This window comes from Carassius gibelio, chromosome B16 (genome assembly GCF_023724105.1).
Source record: "Carassius gibelio isolate Cgi1373 ecotype wild population from Czech Republic chromosome B16, carGib1.2-hapl.c, whole genome shotgun sequence".
Taxonomy (NCBI): Eukaryota; Metazoa; Chordata; class Actinopteri; order Cypriniformes; family Cyprinidae; genus Carassius; species Carassius gibelio.
In genome coordinates, this window is record NC_068411.1 from 16,603,179 (window position 1) to 16,624,628 (window position 21,450).

Sequence of the window (21,450 nt, forward strand, 5' to 3'; positions counted from 1 at the left end):
GAAGAACTTACTTTGTAAAACGATCTGAGGCATAGAAAAGTGAGTTAATTAGAAGTTTAATTGCTTTCAAGGCAGAGGTTTTGTAGTGATGCTACTAAGATAAGATACTAATGAAGTATTACAAAAGCATAAAGTGTAATGCATGCAGCTTAGCTGACACTGCATCAATAAATCAATCCAAATGGCTTTCGCATGTAGGACATTTTTAGAATAAAATAAGTATACATGATTGATTTATAAGCTTTTTATTCAGCACTGACAAGTGGAGTTTTTTGCGTTTTCAACATTTGTAATATTAGCCAAATTTAGGTTCAGTTTAGAGCATGATTTCTGGTAATGCAATAATCACAGACAATGAAGTGTGTATGTATTCTTGTACTGTGAACTGTAAGCTCAAAAGTGTCTTATTAGAGTTTTGTTTCAGAACATTATGGTAACTGAGAACTTAGAAAATGAAGATGCACTCACTAAGGGCTCTGGGTAAATGTAATGAGTATGCAGGTCAACATCTACACAAAGTTGAGTGGGTTTCCTCTGGTAAATTGTTTGCTAGTTAGAAATGTAGTACGAGGAGAAAGTAGAAGGTGGTGTGATTATTAATAAAGCACAATCTGATTTTGTAATCTGAAATTGTGCTCTTATTGTTTTAATGGGAGACAGCTAAATCTGATGGGAATGCATAAATCGACAGAACTCCAACATTTTGATCATCTGATCAACAGTTTCCCAGCAAAACCATCTGTGCAGATTCCTGTACTGTGACTAGTCAGTGAAACTGGAAGCGTTGCGTTTAGTCAGTATATATAATTATATATCAGGCCTTGTCTATTTGTGTGTTGAATAGGCTATACCATCATGTTCAATTTATTAACATTAGTTAATATAGTCATAAACGCTTAAAACATTTCTTAATGTAAATTCTAGAAATACTAAAATGCTTAAAACCCATCTCTTCCATCTTTATTTGACCCTCTTACTTTAGCACTCACTTTTCTAATTCTATTCTTTAAAAAAAAAAAATCAAACTACCTTTCTAATCTTTTTGTATTCTATTTTTTTTTCATTTATTATGCAATGTGTGTGTGTGTGTGTGTGTGTGTATATATAAGACCTCTAACACTAGCCTGCTCTATTCTTTTTCTATTCTGTTTTCTTTCTTTTTATTTATTATATTATTTAAAAGCCAATGCTGCGTGTACTGTGTTAACCTAACCGATACTTGTTATAGAACTTATATATCATTGCTCTTCTTGTTGTTTTTGATTGCTTCCACTGTCCTCATCTATAAGTCACTTTGGATAAAAGCGTCTGCTAAATGACTAAATGTAAATGTAAATAAAATTAAATACTTATATAAAGAGTTCTCCTCAGCTGTTGCTTTTTGAAAAATATTTGTTGAAAAATAAATCAGGTACACAATCAAAATTGTGGTGCAGCATTTTATTAATAGAAATAACCCCAAAATATTTTGCACCTGGACAGAAGGGGTTTAAGTGCTTAAGAGAAAGAAGTAATCACAAAGAAGATATAGTGGTTCAATGCAATACAATAGCTAAGCAAATATTATTAAACAACATTCATGACATGTGTAATGCTTTAAACAGACATTTGCTGTGGTCACACTTTATTTTATGGTCCAATTCTCACTATTAACAAACCATTAACTATGAATTTGCCTTAATAAACTGCCAATTTGCTGCTTATTAATAGTTAAGGTAGTGCTGTATAAGTACTAATAAACAACCTATATGTTAATAATAGACATGCTAATAAGCAACTAGGTAATAGTGAGAACTGGCCACTAAAATAAAGTGTTACCGCTGTTTCAAATCTAGCAGTGACATTTTCTTTTCCCACAAAGAAATAGTGGACTCTGTATGAATATAAATCAGTGGCTACAGTACAATGGGGAAAGAACTTTATCCAAAGATAACATACCATTTTTATTCAAACTTTGCCCCTCACACCCTGGTAATGTAAATTAATACATGCATATCATGTAGTTATTGTGGATCAATTACATAATTTTTTATATATATATCTTTAACACTGGATCTGAAGCAGTGGCAGGTGCTGAGTTGATTTCATTAGTAATAATATTTGTTGTGTGTACTCACTGGCACAGCATTTCATATAATTTTGCTTCCACAGCAGTAGTTTACGAAAAATACATGCCCTGGACATACAGTTATTTTTATGTTCACACACATTTTATGCGCACTATAACGTCATGCAATCCACCAAGTTCTTTCCCCCAGACTGACTGGACCAGTGATAGATATATTAATAATACAAATAATATAATTAAATGTATATACTATAAATTCATATTACTAAGTTGTATATGTTGTATATTACAATATAATTAAAAATGTATTTTTATTTATGGATATAATTGCATATACTTATGACTTGTATATACTGAATGTGTCCATTTGCATAACAGACACACAAGTATTTATGATAAAATTATTTCAATAGTTTTTATTTGTGCCCCAAAAGAGGACACAAAGTGTAAAATATATTTCATAATTTATATTTAAATATAAAATTCTGTAGTAGATAACTTAATAATATTATTATTTTATCCTGAAGCTTAATTTAGGTGAGTTAAGAGTCATGATCATAATTTCATTAAATAGACAAACACAAAATCATGAAAGCTATAAAATCCTGACATGCTAAATATGTTCAGCACAAACATAGAGCTAATGCTTTATAATGAGGCTTTAACCACCAGTCTCAGTCAAGTCCACCTTCAGAACTGAAAATATAGGCTATAGTTTCTTATCGTGATTTATGTAGCCGCTTATATATATATGTACATTTATTCACTTAAATACCTTTACCCATTTATTTAATTCCTTCATTAAAAAATTTTGCCCACCCCCTCCAGCGCTTAAGACATGGTTAAGAAAAGAAAAAGAAGGCATATCCTAATGAATGTGTGAAGACTGAAGAACGCCCAGGTGCAATGATACAGCTGCTTCTGTGGTTAAAAAAGAAAGGAAAGGGAAATGCTTTAGCAAGAACTTACCACTGTCTGTGCTGTAATTGACTGCCTAATACTGTATAATGTGGTATTTTTTAAAAAGGCCAAAAAAATGATTGGAATTGTTACACATCATTCCACATTATGGTATAGAATACTACTGATGCTGCAGTACATACCAGAATCAGAATCAGGACATGGGCCACTAAGAGCAAATTCTGACCTAGAAGCACACAATTATCCATGGTTACATAAATATGAATAGACATAATTATACAAATCCAATACAATTGTTTTTTTTTTTATTCCAGTACTTAAAAAAACACTGTATATGAATTAATATTGACACTTTTTTTTTTTAGAAGGCCTCACCTTTTTTTTTTTCTTTTATAAAGCATGGTGACAATCAGAGACAGCAACATTATCCCAGCCAGACTCACACTCACTCCAATCCAAACACCAGGTCTCCAGTCAGGCAAACCCACTGAAAAAAACAAAAACAAACAAAAGAACATTTCGGATCATCTGATGAACCCTGCAAAAACATATGTGCAGATTCCTAAAGGTTAGGAAACAACTAGCCAGTGAAACCGGAATCAGTGTGTTCAGTATATATCTGCTCATGTCTATGAGTGTGCCGAATATACCATTCTGTTACATTTATTAGTTAACTTAATTAGATAATGCATTAGTTAAAACATTTCTTACTGTTCATTTATATATACATCATATTAATACACACTGACAATGAAGAACGTTTTTGATTTAAGATTTACAATCTACTGATATTTTTACACAAATATACACACAAGCCTTTCATTACTTAATTTGCTTGTAATTAAATAACTTCTGAAATCTTTGTGGAGGGACTGAGGATGTGAAAGAAAGAAACTAGGCTTTTCATCAGAACTACAATATTGAGTTCTACTACTTTGTGTGGCACTGCTTGTAACATCATTTACTGTTATTAAGATAATTATAATAATGCCATGTCATACACATTTACATTTTATATAAGACTTTGAATATAACTGTATCTAACACATCAAATGCAGATATATTTACAGATATGGTACAACACATTAACACAGAAATTAGTCAAGAGAAACGATACTGTTTCACAATACTGTTTCAATACATGAATACTTTAAAAGGACACTAGTCATTTAGAAAAGCAAATACCAAGAAAATAACTAGATCTAAACTACTGAAAAACCCATTTGTCTTTTAATGTTTATTTAACCAGGCATGTAAACATGACACACCTCTTCTAAAGGTTAGTTTTAAAAGAAGATATCTCATATCAGGTGTGAGAAGATTATATGCTTTTCTAATAATTTATGAATGTAAACAAAGCTGAACTATTAACATGGGCTGAAGCAAGACTGGGGAAATGACGTCCATTTTAGGACTTTCACTGCCATTTTAGAGAGAGAAAGGAAACATTACCTTGTTTTTCTTTTCTTTTTTTCATCACTTCAAACATGATGCAACACAACAGAGACATTTTTTGACTGCTCTGGATGATTGTTACCTCTGTTTGAAAATTAACTACTAACAGAGGAAAAGTAATGGCATCATTTTAAACTTAATGCAATGGGGGACCTTGTTTGTATAAAAGGCACATTAACAGAGAAAACACAGAAAAGTGTTAGCCACTTCCTTAAGTACAGTACAAAAATGTCACCATTCTCTTAGAAAGGGAAACCCCTCACATGCTGAACTACTTCCAATAACCTCAATAGTAAGAAAAAGATCAGATAAACTCATTACAATGCCTGATGAAACATAGAACAGCTGTCCAATTCCAGATGTAAAAATAGCATTCATTTACCATATAAATTACTTTATGATAAAATACCTGATTGCTTAAATGTTAATGCAATTTTAATGTGTGATTAAGAAAATAAAACTGAGGTATATTTACAGTGAACAACTACACTAACCACAGACTTTTACCATGGAATAGAGAACAAACAGCCAAAACAGCTCAATGGTGACAGTCCACTTCCATAAATCATTGTAAGCCACGCATTCATGTGCATCTGTCTACAGTCTTAAAAGGATGGTTAACTCCAAAATGAAATTTGGATAACACTTTAGAATAGGTCACACCTATTAGTTGTTTATTAGCATGCATATTACTAGAATATTAGCCATGTATTGGTGCTAATTAAGAACATATTAATGCCTTATTCTACTTGACTTTATTCTACATCCCTAATCTTACCCAATACCTAAACCTAACAATTAAATACTTACTATTAAATACTATTAACCAGCTGCTGATTAGCATGCATATTACTAGCATTTTATTATTAATTATAAAGCACATATTAATGCCTTATTCTGCATGACCATATTTTACCTCATACCTAAACTTCAAAATTACCTTAATAACTATTAATAAGCAGCAAATTAGGAGAATGTTCAGGGAAAATATTCATGCTTAATATGTGTTCCTTATTTCCAAAAGTGTTACCAAAATTCATTCATCTTCAGTACACAAATTAAGATATTTTTAATCAAATCCGCTTTCTGCCCCACAATTGAAAGTATCTTCACCCAAAACTCAAATGCTTCAAAAAAACCACAACATATTAATCCAAGTCTTCTGAAGAGATATGGTTGCTTTACATCATGAAGAAGTTTAATTTCTGCTTTTATATACATATAAACATTGATAAGCTCAATCATTCTTGATTGACGCATGAGGACGAGATCCTTGGTTCTTGCAGAAGCTGAAATGTGCTTGTGTAACAGGCAAAAATTAACCATACTGTTTCTTGCACATCAAGCAAGTATGCTTGAGCTTCTGTGCACAAAATCCTCCCGGAGCACTGCTGCATAAATGGCTGCCCACTGTGTGTGTGTTCAGTGTGTGTGTGCACTTTGGATGGGTTAATTGCAGAGCACGAATTCTGACTGTATGTCAAGTGTCACAGATTTAGGTGAATGGACTTCTGAAGGAGCAACAGAAATCCTGACGTTTGCTTGTGTCGTGTTCAAAACGGTTATACATTTTCTAAGCAAAAAAAATAGCAAAAATGAAAACAAGCATGTGTATTTCATAGCATTCTGGTGTCTGAAACAGGATACTAGCTGCTGGCCTATAAAGCCTATTTTTGCCAACAGAAAATGTGTGAATGTACAAACTTGAGTGTTAATTGTTTAATACAAGTTAGTGCTGTTGACTTTACCTTCAGGAAGTGTAGTTGAAGAAGTGGTAGCACCTGCAAAACAATGTTATTTCCCTTTATTGCACATAGAAGGGCAATAAAAGATATTTAGTAACTTATAGTTAGTCACTTGATATTAGTATGTGCTAAACTGTGTGTACTGAAGATTAAACACATAACTAGGCATGTTTAGAAAGATTATGTTGTCTGTCATATTATAATTTAGCAAGTCAGTTACTTACAAGAGCACGGTTCCCTTTTGTTGATCTGAAAACCAAATAAAAAGTCCGTAATGAAAGCATGTTAGTGCAAAGTTATGCCATTCAATTCATTTGATGACCATAAAACCTAAAACACATAAACAGTATTACACTTACACTGGCGGAGGGGCAGATGAGCAAACATTCCAGTTTTTCATCGCAGGTCTGTAAGACAGCTGTGTTTGCTGTTGCATTTAGAAGAGGGAGCTTGCACTCCGTATGTCCATCAGCTTCAGAAAATCCTGCCACAATTCCCTAATCAGGAAATGGAGAGACAAGGAATAAAGGATGGCAGGAGGGCAGGGTTAAGAATAAGCTTAAACATTTACATTTTCACTGAAGCTATGTGCAAAGTATTGTTTATAACGCCATGTAATTTATGTTTAGGCTAACAACAGTATAGTTTAACAAACAGTTTAAGATTTAATACCTGGCATTTACAGACAATTACAGTGGCAAGTGTAAGTTTATGTTCCTTTTATTATTTAAAGGCTTGGGCACATAAACATCCCATACTTTTCAACATGACTACCATATCTCTCTCCTGATATCTTGTGAATAAATCATGAAGCAGAGGTTTATTACTTTTACATTTACTGTTTTTTATTACACTTAATTTTCCAGACGGCCTTGTAAATGATCACTCAGTGTTTTAAATACTTACATTGATGACCCATTGGGTCTCGCAGTCATCAACACCCTCTTTCAGATCAAATGTCATCTTGAAGTAGAACTGGCCATCGCTCAGTCTCTCTCCTGTGCATCGCAGGACATCTGATGCTTCGGCTGACAGCACGAAGCATAACAGCACGGCCACAACTGAAAGAGACATGTACAAAACAATTAGTATACTGGGTTCATTTGAACAGATGCAAATATATATATATATATATATATATATATATATATATATATATATATATATATATATATATATATATATATATATATATATATATATATATATATATATATTCTATATAAAAAAAATAAAATAATAACATATATATAAAGAATCATGAAGAAAATATGACAGTGTATGAACTGAGAAAATGCCTTCAGATTTTTTATTTTTGTTCTTTTGTTGATCGAATACTAATTGTTTCAGCATCCATTTTTACACTTTTGAGTCTTTGAAACTGAGAAGTGTCAACCCCACCATTCATAAGACAAATCGTAGTCTAACACGCAGGGGTTTACACACTTTTTTGATGTCAGACACCCCCCAAATGTCATTGATCCCCCACAAAGACCTCGCATATTTTAAGATCCATATACTGTGTTATAAAACGGTAAATAAATATTATCAGTATTTATGCTGTCATTGTATTAAAGCCAAATTAAATAGATTTAGTATTTAATTATACAGTATCTGGAAAATATTATTAAATTAATTCAAATAATTTAGTTTTCACAACAAAAGCTTTTTTGTTTACACTTTCTCTGAAATATTCATTTGAAACCTCCTTGACTAAAGAGATCAATTTCTCAATTTTGACATGTACAAGACAAACACAGAAGCACATTGTGTCTTGTTTTGTGACACGGTTAAACATAATTTAATACAAGATCAAGAAAGATTTTCTAAACATACCGAGCCATGACTAATATTTATTTTCCCTCAAACCACACTTACTTTCCTCTTCCATTTATAATCTACTACTGGGGATCATTTTACTTGTACTTAAAAATAAATCATGAATTTTAAACCAAACTTTTAACAGATTTTCCTCTTATATATTCTATTATATAGTAATACACATTTCAACAATAAAGTTGAAAAAGCTGATTGTGTCAATGGAGCATAAATAAAGTGATTAGACAAACAAAGGTTAAATTGAGATGAGTAACTGTTATGTACATACAGTAGTGTTTAAATACACAAGCCCAGACTACAGGCCACATAATCCACAGGGACATTATTAGTCATTAAGTATAGATATAAAAAGAGAGATAACTAATTTGACACAATATCTTTGAACGATTTCCTGAGGATGTGAAAGAAAGAAACTAGGCTTTTCATCAGAACTACAATATTGAGTTCTACTACTTTGTGTGGCACTGCTTGTAACACGATTTACTGTTATTAAGATAATTATAATAATGCCATGTTATATACAGTTACATTTTATATAAGACTTTGAATATAACTATCTAACACATCAAATGCAGATATATTTACAGATATGGTATAACACATTAACACAGAAATTAGTCAAGAGAAACGATACTGTTTCACAATACTGTTTCAATACATGAATACTCTAAAAGGACACTAGTCATTCAGAAAAGCAAATACCAAGAAAAGAACTAGATCTAAACTACTGAAAAACCCATTTGTCTTTTAATGTTTATTTAACCAGGCATGTAAACATGACACACCTCTTCTAAAGGTTAGCTTTAAATGAAGATATCTCAGATCAGGTGTGAGGAGATTATATGCTTTTCTAATAATTTATGAATGTAAACAAAGCTGAACTATTTACCATGAGCTCTAGCAAGACTGGGGAAATGACGTCCATTTTAGGACTTTCACTGCCATTTTAGAGAGAGTAAGGAAACATTACCTTATTTTTTTCAATAACTGTCATTACTTCAAACATGATGCAACACAACAGAGACATTTTTGACTGCTCTGGATGAACTCTGGGTTACCTCTGTTTGAAAATGAACTACTAACAGAGGAAAAGTAATGGCATCATTTTAAACTTAATGCAATGGGGGACCTTGTTTGTATAAAAAGCACATTAACAGAGAAGACAGAAAAGTGTTAGTCACCATTCTCTTAGAAAAGGAAAACACTCACATGCTGAACTACTTCAAATAACCTCAATAGTAAGTAAAAGATCAGATAAACTCATTAGAATGCCTGATGAAACATTATTTTCTTTAGGACTAAGAAGGCCTCTCTATTTTACCCTTCACTTGCATCTTACATCTTAGATTAACAGGGTCAGTTAATGTGAACCACTGCCCAGCACAAAACATTATCTGTTTGGGAATCCCCAAAGGTGCTTAGTTTAGTGTTCAACAAAGTCACCCTCAGGAGATTTTCATCTCACATGGGTAACGTTGTTTTTTTCTGAAAGACAACTTAAAACTTTCTCTGATTCACAAAAATCACTTCCAGAGCAGAGATAAGGAAGTGTTTTCCCTTGTTGTGTGTGAATCCATGCAGGGCTTTAACATGATCTGAAACAGTAACAGCTTTGCTTTGGTAGAGGAAACAGTTGGTTTTGTATAACACTGCTTACTTTTTTCTGTAGTACAAGTCTTTCAAACTTTTGTATTTAACAGATTAGACTGAAGAAGTGCAACCCTTCAATAAATGCATTGAGATTTATGTCAAGAAGAAAATTAAAGTTGGGCACATCTTCTACTACATAATATATTCACTTTCTGATGATGGTAAATGTTACTGTCAGCCATCCATCCTAATTTTTTAAGAAACCCAGTCACTTCTATGCCATGTCTTTTTAAGCATTTAATTACAAGCCCATGGCACATGAAAATATACTACCAAAACAGTATACTATTAGTGCTATTAGTTCTGCTACAATTTCTTATATCTCATAATCACATTAACATTGCCTCACAAGCTACTATTGCATCCAATCACAAAAACAAACAGTTTTTTTTTAATCAACAGAAAACTGTGCTGATATTTCACCCTGAGTAGGCTACAGATAATATTGCCTGAAGGGTTTCCTGGAGGGGGATTCCCAAACAGATAATTCGACACACGGTAAAGTCACCTTAGGACAGAATCAAATATATTTACATCAAGTAACGTTAAATATAAAAGACGCAACTTTCAGTAAAAAGAGATATCTTGACATATTGGGGTTATTAACAGTTCTGGGTGGATACTAATCAATGAAACTAGTGAACTCATTCCACCTCGGAGTAAAAAAGCAATAATGATACCGTCACTACTTTATATATATTAAGTGTGACTTGTATCTCACAGTGTGACGTTTATATAACAATAACTATCTGCAGACATAAACCGATCAATCGACAAACTAAACCGCAGGTCAAATGATATTTTCACGCAGAACTACAGATGAAAAGATGTACACAGAGATGTAAAAAATAATATAAAAATAATAATCTGTTATCAAAAACTTACCGAGGAAAGCTATACTACTTCTCATGTTGACGGTTGACAGGATTGACTTCCTTATTTCATTTGTCATCATACCGGCAGCTCGAGACACGTGCCGCCACGCCCCATAGGAAATGTAGGCGTAGTTGGTGTAAAATAACCAGAATAAACAAAAATTTACTTGAAGCAGTTCCTAATGTTTGAAGTATATATGTCATTGTAACAACACATTTGCTATGCAGTGTTTTCTGATACTGGTTAATAGTCACATACTGTTTTTTATTTATTTATTTTTTAAATAAGTGTTATAAATAACTTTTATTTTAATTATCACCTTGACCTTGCCAGTTATTGCTTTTCCCATGACAACCTAATATTGATGTGTCACAGCCCTGCTCATGCCCACACTGTATATCAGTCAACATTCAGGATGAGCCAAGATGAGCTAAAAGTAGCAATGTACAGTGTTAAACACATAATAGATGACACAGAGTGTTGCAGAAACACTTTTGGTGTCAGGTTACATAAATGATTCATGAGCTTAAAGGGTTACTTCACTCAAAAATGAAAATGTGTCTATGTTTTACTCACCCTTGAAGTATCCTGTATGTGTCTTTCTTCTTTCAGACGAATCCAACTGGAGTTATATTAAAATTTGTCCTTGCTCTTCCAAGCCTTTCAGTGGGGGTAAGCGGGTGTTTGTTGTCAACAGATCAGCATGTCCAAAACTGATGCCCATGTATTCTGTAGTATTACAACCAGTGGCACCCCCAGAAATTTTTTATAGGGGTGGCCAGATGAGGCCACAGTAAATCTTGGGGTGGCATATAAAAATAAAGAGAAAAAAATAAGGGTTTGCAATATTGGGAAAAAAAGAAGTATCTGGGATTTCTGGGATTTTGTGGATAACAGTAATTAGACAATATTTAGCTGAGTGTGTTATTATGCTCATATCTTATTTCTAATTGTACTGACAGCTGACTCCTATTTTTTTTATGTTTATCTTTACGCCATTTTCTTCTAAAATTGTGCACCATCTTTTAGGTCAAATACTTGTATTTGGGTTGTTACCAAGCAAATGTAATCAGTATCAACAAAACTGATCATTGCAATGCAGAGAAAACAGAAGCTGCATCTAAAGTGTCATTTAGATGCATTTACACACTGTTTAATGCAGCTCTGTGGGATATGGAATACCTTAACCATGCAATTATAAATGAATAAATACTGTTTTGATATTTTAAAGATAAAATATTGAAAACGGATGTTTAAATGTATTTTAAAAATTAAAAGATACCTTAACTGTGAAATTAAAACCGCCAGTAGGTGGCAGCGAGTCATTGTTAGTAAGTGAGTCATTGCGATTGAACCGACTCATTTAAACGGTTGATTCATTCAGGAACGAAACACTATCATGTTGCTCAGAGACGCAAAACAGTGGCTGTGTTTGGAATGATTTTTGTTTTAGAAATGGACCAAAAAAACTGAATATGTTGTCTAAAATGTAAGTCTCTTGATATTAACTTCTTGTTTATTGAACTGTTTTATAAAATCAATATCACATTTATAATTATGCTGACTTGGAGAAAACCGTCTCTCTTTGTGATAGTAACTATATGAAATGTATAGATCTATACATTTCCTGTCCCATATCTTGATAAATGTGATAATTCTAAATTTCCAGTGAAAGAACGCACTATAAATGCGTATGAAAATTAGCATCACGTGAAGTATGCGGACTCTGTGATTTGTTTGGATGGGGAAGGGCAGCTACTCTGGTGGACAATCTGCAGTCTTTTTTGTTGGCTGCAGTGGGTGGTGCATCACCCCCGCTTCTTATTAGGCTATTGCAAAAATATTTAAGACTTTTTACATACCAGAGATAAAGTAACTCTGTCTCACCTGCGCCATTACAGTTTACATGCTGAATAGGGGCTAGGTGTGACCAGGTTGTGATAAGGAGGAGGAGGGCTTGGCATTGTAGTGACAGTAAACAATAATCTAATTACGTATCAGAAAACTCCTTCTGTTTGACTTCAGTGCATCTGTTATGTCCTGCCCACCTCCCACTATACCAATAAATGCAAATGTGTAAACATAGTAGCCATCATTAAAAAAAAAAAAAAAGCAACATATTGATATATGATTCTTGAGGATAAATGTTATACTCCACATACACACTGGATACAGTATTATGAGTAATTGGTAGCTATTACAATTATTTAACTGCTCAAAGTAGTGTTGACACCCATGTGACACTCCCATGACATAAAAAATGACTGCTCTGATGGTTGAGATTATGGAGTACTACTGATCCGAATAAGGTGTGTAAGTGTGTTAATATGTTAGACATTTAAACTTCAGGAATAAGACCGAGCAACACTTTATACAGAAGGCTGTCCAGCATTATTTGGATGTGTTGGATACATAAATATAATTTACTGATTTGAATATGCGCCCTCCAACGATTAAAAGTTACATATTGTGCCTTTAACATAAGCAGGCTACTTATCACTTGAATGGCTTTCACTGTTATAAACATAGGATATGTACAGATTTTCAGTGCTGGATGGATGTGCATAAATTCTGATAATGATTACAAAAATATGTATTAATTTGTTAACACAATTGAATTCTGCAGAGGACAAGTGTTTTGGAGAATGGATCGATGGAAGTTTTTAACCATTTTACCACAGCAAAATAAACGTCAATTTCCTGTACTACAGTATATGATGAAAAAGTGATTCTGGTAATTAATTGATCAATTTAAACTACAAGAAGGTACAGCTGAAAGCTATTAAATGTAGGCTATAGTTCATTGTTTACCCTGTATGCATAAATTAACATTTTAAGGAAAGCGTTCAGTTTACGTTTCCTTTTTTCAAAGGACTGGATGAAAGTGAGCCTGTGTGTGTTACCAGGAAATGAAATAAAATCAGTTTAAATATGAGCCTCAGATTATTGCTTTTGATTGTTTAGGTTGAAATGTAACACACAAGTCCTGTGGACCATAATGTGTTTTGTGCTTTTCACAGTTTGACAGCCACAGTTATGTTAAACAGTTTTGTACAGTTATCTGAGTCCATTCTTTTTCATCTTTTGTAATTTTTTTCTTGTGGTATCTGTACTTTCTATTCCTTACATTTTAAAAATAGCTTCGTTACTGCTATTTCCTTTCAGCTTGTTTACATTCCGGCTTGTCATCATTCAAAAAAAATAAAATAAAACCTATCAGACAAATCGCGCCATCCGGATGTAGTTAATTTGATTGTGGTTGGATGAGAACATACCATTCTGACACCCTATTGGTTTGTACGCAATCCATCGCACCTGCACATGACACAAATCACATTACACTCCAGCAAGGACATAGCCAGTTTAGGTTCCTCTTCAGGAACTCGAGCTGCGTCGAGAACGATTGGGGAACGTGTCCAGCGTGACGTTTCTGAATAATATGTATAATCAGTCCAAAGGAAGGGCGAGACGTCATAGGCGGGTGACGTCAGAGACCAGGAAGCATAAAAGCAGGAGAGGCACAGCCGGCCCCAGCCTTGTGTCTTCAGCAAGCGCTCTGTGTGTGTGTGTCAGCCACTATTTGTTTGTGAGTCTTATTTAGTGTCGTTTTCTCCACTGATAAACTCCATTGTCAAAGCTTCAATCAAGAGAAGTTTTGGGCGAGAGCAGGCAGCGCTCAGGCTGTGTGTTTTTCCCTGCCAAAAAAAAAAGGGTAGGGACACACGCAGCTCGTGTGTTGTCTGCTTGAGAGTGAAGCGCGCAGTGTCAGCTCTCGAGGGAGTTGACGGCTGCGATGCGAGCCTTTGCTTCACTCTCAGAAGGCTCTCTTTGAGGAGAGAGCTTTCACTGGCGTTTCTCGCGGTGTCAGTCCCGTTTTCGCCGAGGCAAAACGGTGGTTGTGCTCGCGGGACTCGCTTTCGGATCTGCTGGAAGGAATGTAAGACGGGCAAGTCCCTATCTTCTTTCTTAGCCACCAGATCCGGCGCCCGCTCTCGGTGGTCGGAAGCCCGCGTTTGCGGTACTTTCTCCCCGATGAGAGGGCGCGACGGCGCTGCCTGTCTTTCTCTGAGGAGATTGATGTGGATAGGCGTCGATGAGCTTGCCAGTCAAACAAGCACCAGTCACACAAGCACCAGTTACACAAGCATGTTATGCCTAATATTAACATAAGCAGCATTAATAAAGAGTGGAGCTCGCGCAGTCAGCTCTCGGGGGGCTGACTGTGCTTTTTCTCACTGTAAAGCGCTCCGCTCTCGCCGGGCACGCTCTGAGGAGTGTGTCCGTGCATGCGATCCTGCGGTCGCTGGTGCTGAGGCACGGCGGCGACCGCAATAGCAGGAATCGCACATGATCTGGCGAACGGGTTGGAGACGGTTCGTCCTATCTCCGCCCGTGTACACTAGATCTAGAGCTCGTGCTCGAGGCCTGGAAACCAGCGCTGCGGTTCTTTCGCCCTCTGAGACAGCTCGCTGCTGCTGCTGCTGCATGCTCTCTCGCCGGGCACGCTCTGAGGAGTGTGTCCGTGCATGCGATCTTGCGGTCGCAGTCTCGCTGTTGCTGAGGCACGGCGGCGACCGCGATAGCAGGAATCGCACATGATCTGGCGAACGGGTTGGAGACGGCTCGTCCTATCTCCACCCGTGTTCACGATCTAGAGCTCATTCTCGAGGCTTGGAAACCAGCTCTGCAGTTTCTTCACCCTCTGAGACAGCTCGCTGCAGCATCCATATTTCTCTGAGGAGATTTATGTTATTTGTGTGACTGAGTAGCATAAAATAATATATATATATAAAAAAGACATGAGCGCTGCCGAGGCAACGCGTGTATTACATGGTTTCATTTTTATGTGATTTTTTCTACACCAGATCGCGTTGACTAGTCTGGTTGCTGACTACATTTAATTCTAAGGAATAAAATGACATATTTATCTGACTATGTGAAATTAGATGTACAGGGGCTCTAGGGATGTGATTTCTTTTGTGAGAACACGTGTGTACCGCTCTTCCTCTGAGGAGGTTGAGGCGGTCAGGGGCTGCTGGGCGGAGCAGTCCCAAAGTGTTCCAGCCCCACGTGCCGGGGGTGTCACTTTTGTACTCCGCAGACGCTAGAGTCAAAGTGGCGCTCCCAGGCCGAAGGCTTCTAGTGGAAAGCAGTTCTACGGACTGTTGTTTTCGCTGGATAGCCTTCATCATAACGTCCTGACGCCTAGGACGTTTTGAGGGCCAGCTCCCTCTGGGGAAGAGTGGTGTACACCGCATTTCACGGTGCCCGTCTCTCCTCAGTGCCCTCAGGAGATCATTCTGCCAACCCTGCCGTTGTTCCAGGGCGCAGCGATCTCCGGCGAGTGCTTCTCTCAGTTACCGCCCGGAAACGTTGCGGTGCTGAGAGGCTCGCTACCTCTACGGAGGTCTCTAGAGCAGCTAGTACGGTCATCCCCTGCTGGTCCACCGCTTCAAGGCACCGAGCTAGTGACTCTAGGCGCACCAGAGGCCAGTCTCGCGAGACTGGTTCCCTTAGGAGGTCACATGGCGGTGTGGGAGCCCCTGCCAAGTGTACTTCACGGGGTCCTGCCCCGAGCAGGCTCTGGTCTAGTCTTCCTGACAGACGATATGGGTCTGAGGACCGTCGTTTTTAGGAGACTTCAGTTATGATAGTCCTGATGCTGCGGCTCAAGACCTCGGAGGGCAGGCCCCTCTGGGGAAGAGCGGTGTACACCGCATTACATGGTGCCCGTCTCTCCTCAGTGCCCTCAGGAGATCGATCTGCCAACCCTGCCGGTGTTCCAGGGCACAGCGGTCTCCAGCGAGCGCTTCTCTCAGTTACCGCCCGGAAACGTAGCGGTGCTAAGAGGCTCGCGACCTCCTGGGAGGTTTCCAGAGCAGCTAGTTCGGCCGTCTCCTGCCGGTGCGCCGCTTCAGGGCACCGAGCTTATTGCTCTGATGCAACCAGAGATCAGTCTTGAGAGGCTGATTCCCTTAGTAGACTATATTGCAGTGTGAAAACTACTGCCAAATGTGTCTCAGTGGGTCCTGCACACTGTAGTGAGAGGCCACAGAATCCAGTTCTGGTGGGCCCCAAGCAGGCTTTGGTAATGGAACAGAAGTAGACTCTCTCTGAGGATGGAGACCATCGAGGTGGTCCCTCCTTGGGTTGCAGAGTCCGGGTCCTACAGCCGGTCCTTCACTGCTCCGAGGAAGGATGAGGTGTTGTGTCCTTTTCTAGATCTGTGCTTTGAACCTCTAAATCAGGGGACTGAAGTTTAGCACACCTGCACAGGCCAAGTCCGAGGACTCGTGTGTCACGATCTATCAAAAGATGCACTTATCTCCATCCTTCTTCATCGGAAGTTCCTGAGGTTTGCTTTTGGGGGCAAAAGCCTACCAATAAGGATCTTCCACTGGCCTTGCACTCTCACCCCACACTTTCACGACTCAACCACATTGACGATTGGTTGATATCAGCTCAATTTGAGCAGATGACGGGTCGGCACCGAGGTGTCGTTCTCGCTCACATGAAAGAGCTGGGGTTAAGACTTAACGCCAAGGAAAGTGTGCTTTCTCCAGTTCAGAGAACCACTTATCTGGGCATGGTGTGGGATTCGACCACGATGCAGGCACGTATGTCACCTGCTCGGATCAAGTCGATCCTCACTGCAGTCGCGAGAGTGTGAGAAGGCCGGTCACTCACTGTCAAGCAGTCACAGAGATTGCTGGGTCTGATGGCAGCTGCGTCCAACGTGAATACTATTGGCCTGCTGTACATGAGACCCCTACAGTGGTGGCTCAAGACCAAGGGGTTCTCCCTGAGGGGAAACCAACTTTGCATGCTAAAGGTCACGCGGCACTGCCTACGTGCCTTGGAAATGTGGAGGAATCCTTGGTTCTTGTCCCAGGGCCTGGTGCTAGGAGCTCCTTGTCGCCGCGTGATGCTAGCGACGGATGCGTCCCTCACCCGCTGGGGTGTGGTCATGAGTGGCCACCCTGCCCGTGGTCTGTGGAGTGGTCGCCATCTGACATGGCACATAAACTGCCTGGAGATGCTGGCCGTGCTTCGTGCACTTCGTTAATTTCTCCCAGACCTAAGAGGTCACCATGTGTTGGTGCGCACCGACAACACAGCGGTGGTCTCTTACATCAACCACCAAGGAGGTCTGCACTCACCCCGTTTATACAACTAGCGTACCAGATCCTTGTGTGGGCCCAGGACGAATTCCTCTTGCTCAGAGCAGTTCACATTCCTGGGCATCTTAATATGGGAGCAGACATCCTGTTGAGCAGGGGCCGAGGCCCGGGGAATGGCGGCTTCACACTGAGGTGATGAAGCAGAGTTGGAAATGTTGGCCAGACTCGGGTGGATCTGTTTGCGACTCGAGAGACATCGCACTGTCCCCTCTGGCTTCCTCTGACTCATCCAGCTCCACTGGGGCTGGACGCCATGGTACACGACATGGCCGAGGCTTCATCTGTACATTTTCCCCCGATTGCTCTGCTCTTGGGAGTTCTGGAGAGAGTGTGCCGGGACGGAGTCCGGCTGCTGTTAGTAGCCCCGTTCTGGACGGGCCGGGTATGGTTCCTGGGCCTGATTTCTCTTTTTGATGGCACTCCATGGGAGGTTCCCGTCAGGAGAGATCTCCTCTCGCAGGCGGAGGGTGCGCCCCCGCATGGAGCTTAGAGGCTGTAGGTGTTGTCTCTGAGGAGGCACAACTCTTAGCTTCCGGTCTCTCAACCGAGGTTGTAAGACCGTTCTCCAATCCAGAGCTCCCTCAATGAGGAAACTGTATGCCTTGAAGTGGAAGCTTTTCACTTCTTGGTGCGGAGACCGCCAGCTCGACCCAGTTAACTGCCCGGATGGTACAGTGCTGGAGTTCCTGCAGGCTCTCCGCAGGGTTGACCCACTCCACCTTGAAGGTCTACGTGGCGGCCATGGTGGCCTACCACGCCCCTCTCGGTGGCCAGTCAGTGAGCAGAAACCCTCTGGTTACATGTTTCCTCCATGGTGTGCTGAGGCTGAGGCCACCGGCCAGTAGAAGCTTATGCTAAGCGGTGATCAGGATGCTGTCCTAAGCCTCGAGTCCTCTGATCTCCCCTCTCCTGGGGGTCAAGGCTCACTCCACTAGAAGTGTGGCAGCCTCCAAGGCCTTCCTAGCAGGTGTCTCTATGCGTGACATCTGCGAGGCTGCGGGGTGGTCCACGCCCTTGACCTTCGTAAGATTTTACGGTCTAGATTTACGAGCCGCTCCAGGCCCCTCTGTTCTCTCGTCCTAGCTGTGCAGTTTCCCACACTGGCAGAGATTTGTAAGTCTGGCGGCGTGGGCATTCTCATTCCCCAATCGTTCTCGACGCAGCTCGAGTTCCTGAAGAGGAACGTCTAAGGTTACGTATGTAACCCTGGTTCCTCGAAGGAACGAGACGCTGCGTCGCAGTGCCACACTTCCGGCATCTCTGGCTGGCGCTTGCTTCATCCTTTGAGGCTGGGGCCGGCTGTGCCTCTCCTGCTTTTATGCTTCCTGGTCTCTGACGTCACCCGCCTATGACGTCTCGCCCTTCCTTTGGACTGATTATACATATTATTCAGAGATGTCACGCTGGACGCGTTCCCCAATCGTTCTCGACGCAGCGTCTCGTTCCTTCGAGGAACCAGGGTTACATACGTAACCTTAGACGTTTGTTTATCAAAAAATATATTTCTTAAAAGTATGAGGTTCCATTTGTGCCAAAATTATGTCGACATGTTGGCTGTCTATGCTATGTGTCGTCTCAACTTACTCCTGTCACCTTTCCTTGTCGTTTGACTGTGTCGTCTTGCGTGTCAAAGCTGCATGTGTCATGACTATGCGTCGTTTCCCTCTGTCGTTACTATGTGTCGTCTTCCATGTTGTTGCTATGTGTCGTTTCCCTCTTTCGTTACTATTTGTCGTCTTCCATGTCTATGCTATGCGTCGTTGCTATGTGTCATTCCCCTCTGTCGTTACTATGTGTACGGTGTACATTTTAGGACATCCTCAGACCTCAGTATAAATAGTCGTAGTAACGACAGAGGGAAATGACGCATAGGAACGACATGGAAGACGACACATAGTAATGACAGAGGGAAACGATGCATAGCAACGACGACACCTAGTAACGAAAGAGGGAAACGACACATAGAAACAACATGGAAGACGACACATAGTACCGACAGAGGGAAATGACACATAGTCATGACACATGCAGCATTGACACGCAAGACAACAGTCAAACGACAAGGAAAGATGACAGGAGTAAGTTGAGACGACACATAGACAGACAGCATGTCGACATAATTTTGGCACAATTTTACAAAAAAAGGTAATATAAAGCGAAATATTTGGCAATGCATTCAAAATCCACGATTAGCAAAAACAAATCTTTGAAAAACATTATCAAATAATGAAGCATATTTGAAGAGCCTGTTAAATTTGTGCACCTCTTTTTTTTTTTCATTGTGGTTTTCTTCTTTTGTAATTTTTTAAATATCTTAAAAAGTCTTAAGGGTTTGGAACGACACGAGGGTCGTCATTAATGTGTCATTAATGACATAATTTTCCTTTTTGGGTGAACTAACCCTTTAAAACATTTGCAAAGCATTGTTTTTTTTCACACACTTTGGCAGTTGCTGTTACTGGGACAGTGTCCAGAGAAGCAAGTGCAGTTACAAACATTATTGACAATTGTCAATTATTCATTCTGTTCCAGTTTATTCACCCTCAACCATCCTAGGTGTTTAAGTTTTTTTCTTTCAGACGAACACAATATGAGTTATATTAAAAAATATATAAATGTGTCCCATCAGGTAATGGACTTGTGGTCTACATTCTCACTCAAACACTTGGTCAAAATACAGGAAATGCGTCATAGTCGTCGTCAAGTGATCGAGTGCAAAAACCGCAAAAACCTGTATTTAGACAAGGCAGGAGACTCATGCACACTGCTCTGATATTGTGTGAATGCGCTGGAAGTGCTACTTTTGTTTTGTTAGTTTTGAGTTATTGAATAAACTTCTACTAGTCTCCAAAGGCCAACCTGCTGTAGGTTATATATAAATATATAAATATATATATATATATATATATATATATATATATATATATATATATATATATATATATATATATATATATATATATACACACATATATATATACACACATATATATATATATATATATATATATATATATATATATATATATATACACACATATATATATACACACACAACATTTCTAATAGCAAATTACATTTTGGGGTGCACCCCTCTGGCTCTGCCATTAGTAAACAATTAAAATTATTTCATGCTTGAATTTGTAATCTGTTTAGTCTGCTTTAGTTTTGTTTATCAGTCTGTTCCATTGTTAGGCTTTTCCTGTTTCATTATACAGCACTCATTCAACAATGTTGACAGACCCAGTACTCCACTCATATATTACCATGTTTACATTATGCCATTACAAATTAGTGTCTTTTTAATTTATTGAGAGTGAAATTCTGAGCTAATAAATAAGAGGTCGTTCTATCACTATTGAGAAGGAGTGGAAAATTCCACAATACAATTGTTGATGGTGATCTTTTTTTTTTTTTTTTTTGGTCCTGTGTCATGTTTCTGTGTGTTTATAAGTAACTTGGTTCCTCTCATTGGCTGGAAGAAGGTAACAAATAAAACAAAGACAAAACACTTTAATGGACATCTTTTTATTCTGCTATAAAACTCATCAACAAACAAGATCTAGTAGAGGCCTGCTGTCACAAAACATTCATATTTCTTTTGTTGTTCTATGTGACACTGAAGAGAGTTTATGGATAAATATTTGGGTAAAAAAGTAAAATGTCATTAACATTATGTTGCATAACATTCTGGTATCAGAGAACCATATTTTTG

The 21,450-nt window shown here is 38.6% G+C and overlaps 1 protein-coding gene across 2 annotated transcripts; it reads right to left on the minus strand.

The window, feature by feature from the left end:
- Nucleotides 1–385: 385 nt before the first annotated feature.
- Nucleotides 386–11,535, minus strand: LOC127975525 (uncharacterized). Of its 2 annotated transcripts, XM_052579669.1 has the most exons (8): nt 10,564–11,534; nt 7,096–7,250; nt 6,549–6,686; nt 6,414–6,438; nt 6,193–6,225; nt 3,365–3,476; nt 3,172–3,215; nt 386–2,989 (listed from the first exon to the last, which is right to left on the minus strand). In XM_052579669.1, exons 1-8 carry the CDS (start codon nt 10,631–10,633, stop codon nt 2,937–2,939), a joined length of 630 nt encoding a protein of 209 aa, XP_052435629.1. In that variant the 5' UTR covers nt 10,634–11,534; the 3' UTR covers nt 386–2,936. The 2 variants fall into 2 exon arrangements, with proteins under 2 accessions (XP_052435629.1, XP_052435630.1); XM_052579670.1 differs by lacking the exon at nt 6,193–6,225 and having other exon boundaries at nt 10,564–11,535.
- Between the last annotated feature and the right edge of the window lie 9,915 nt (nt 11,536–21,450).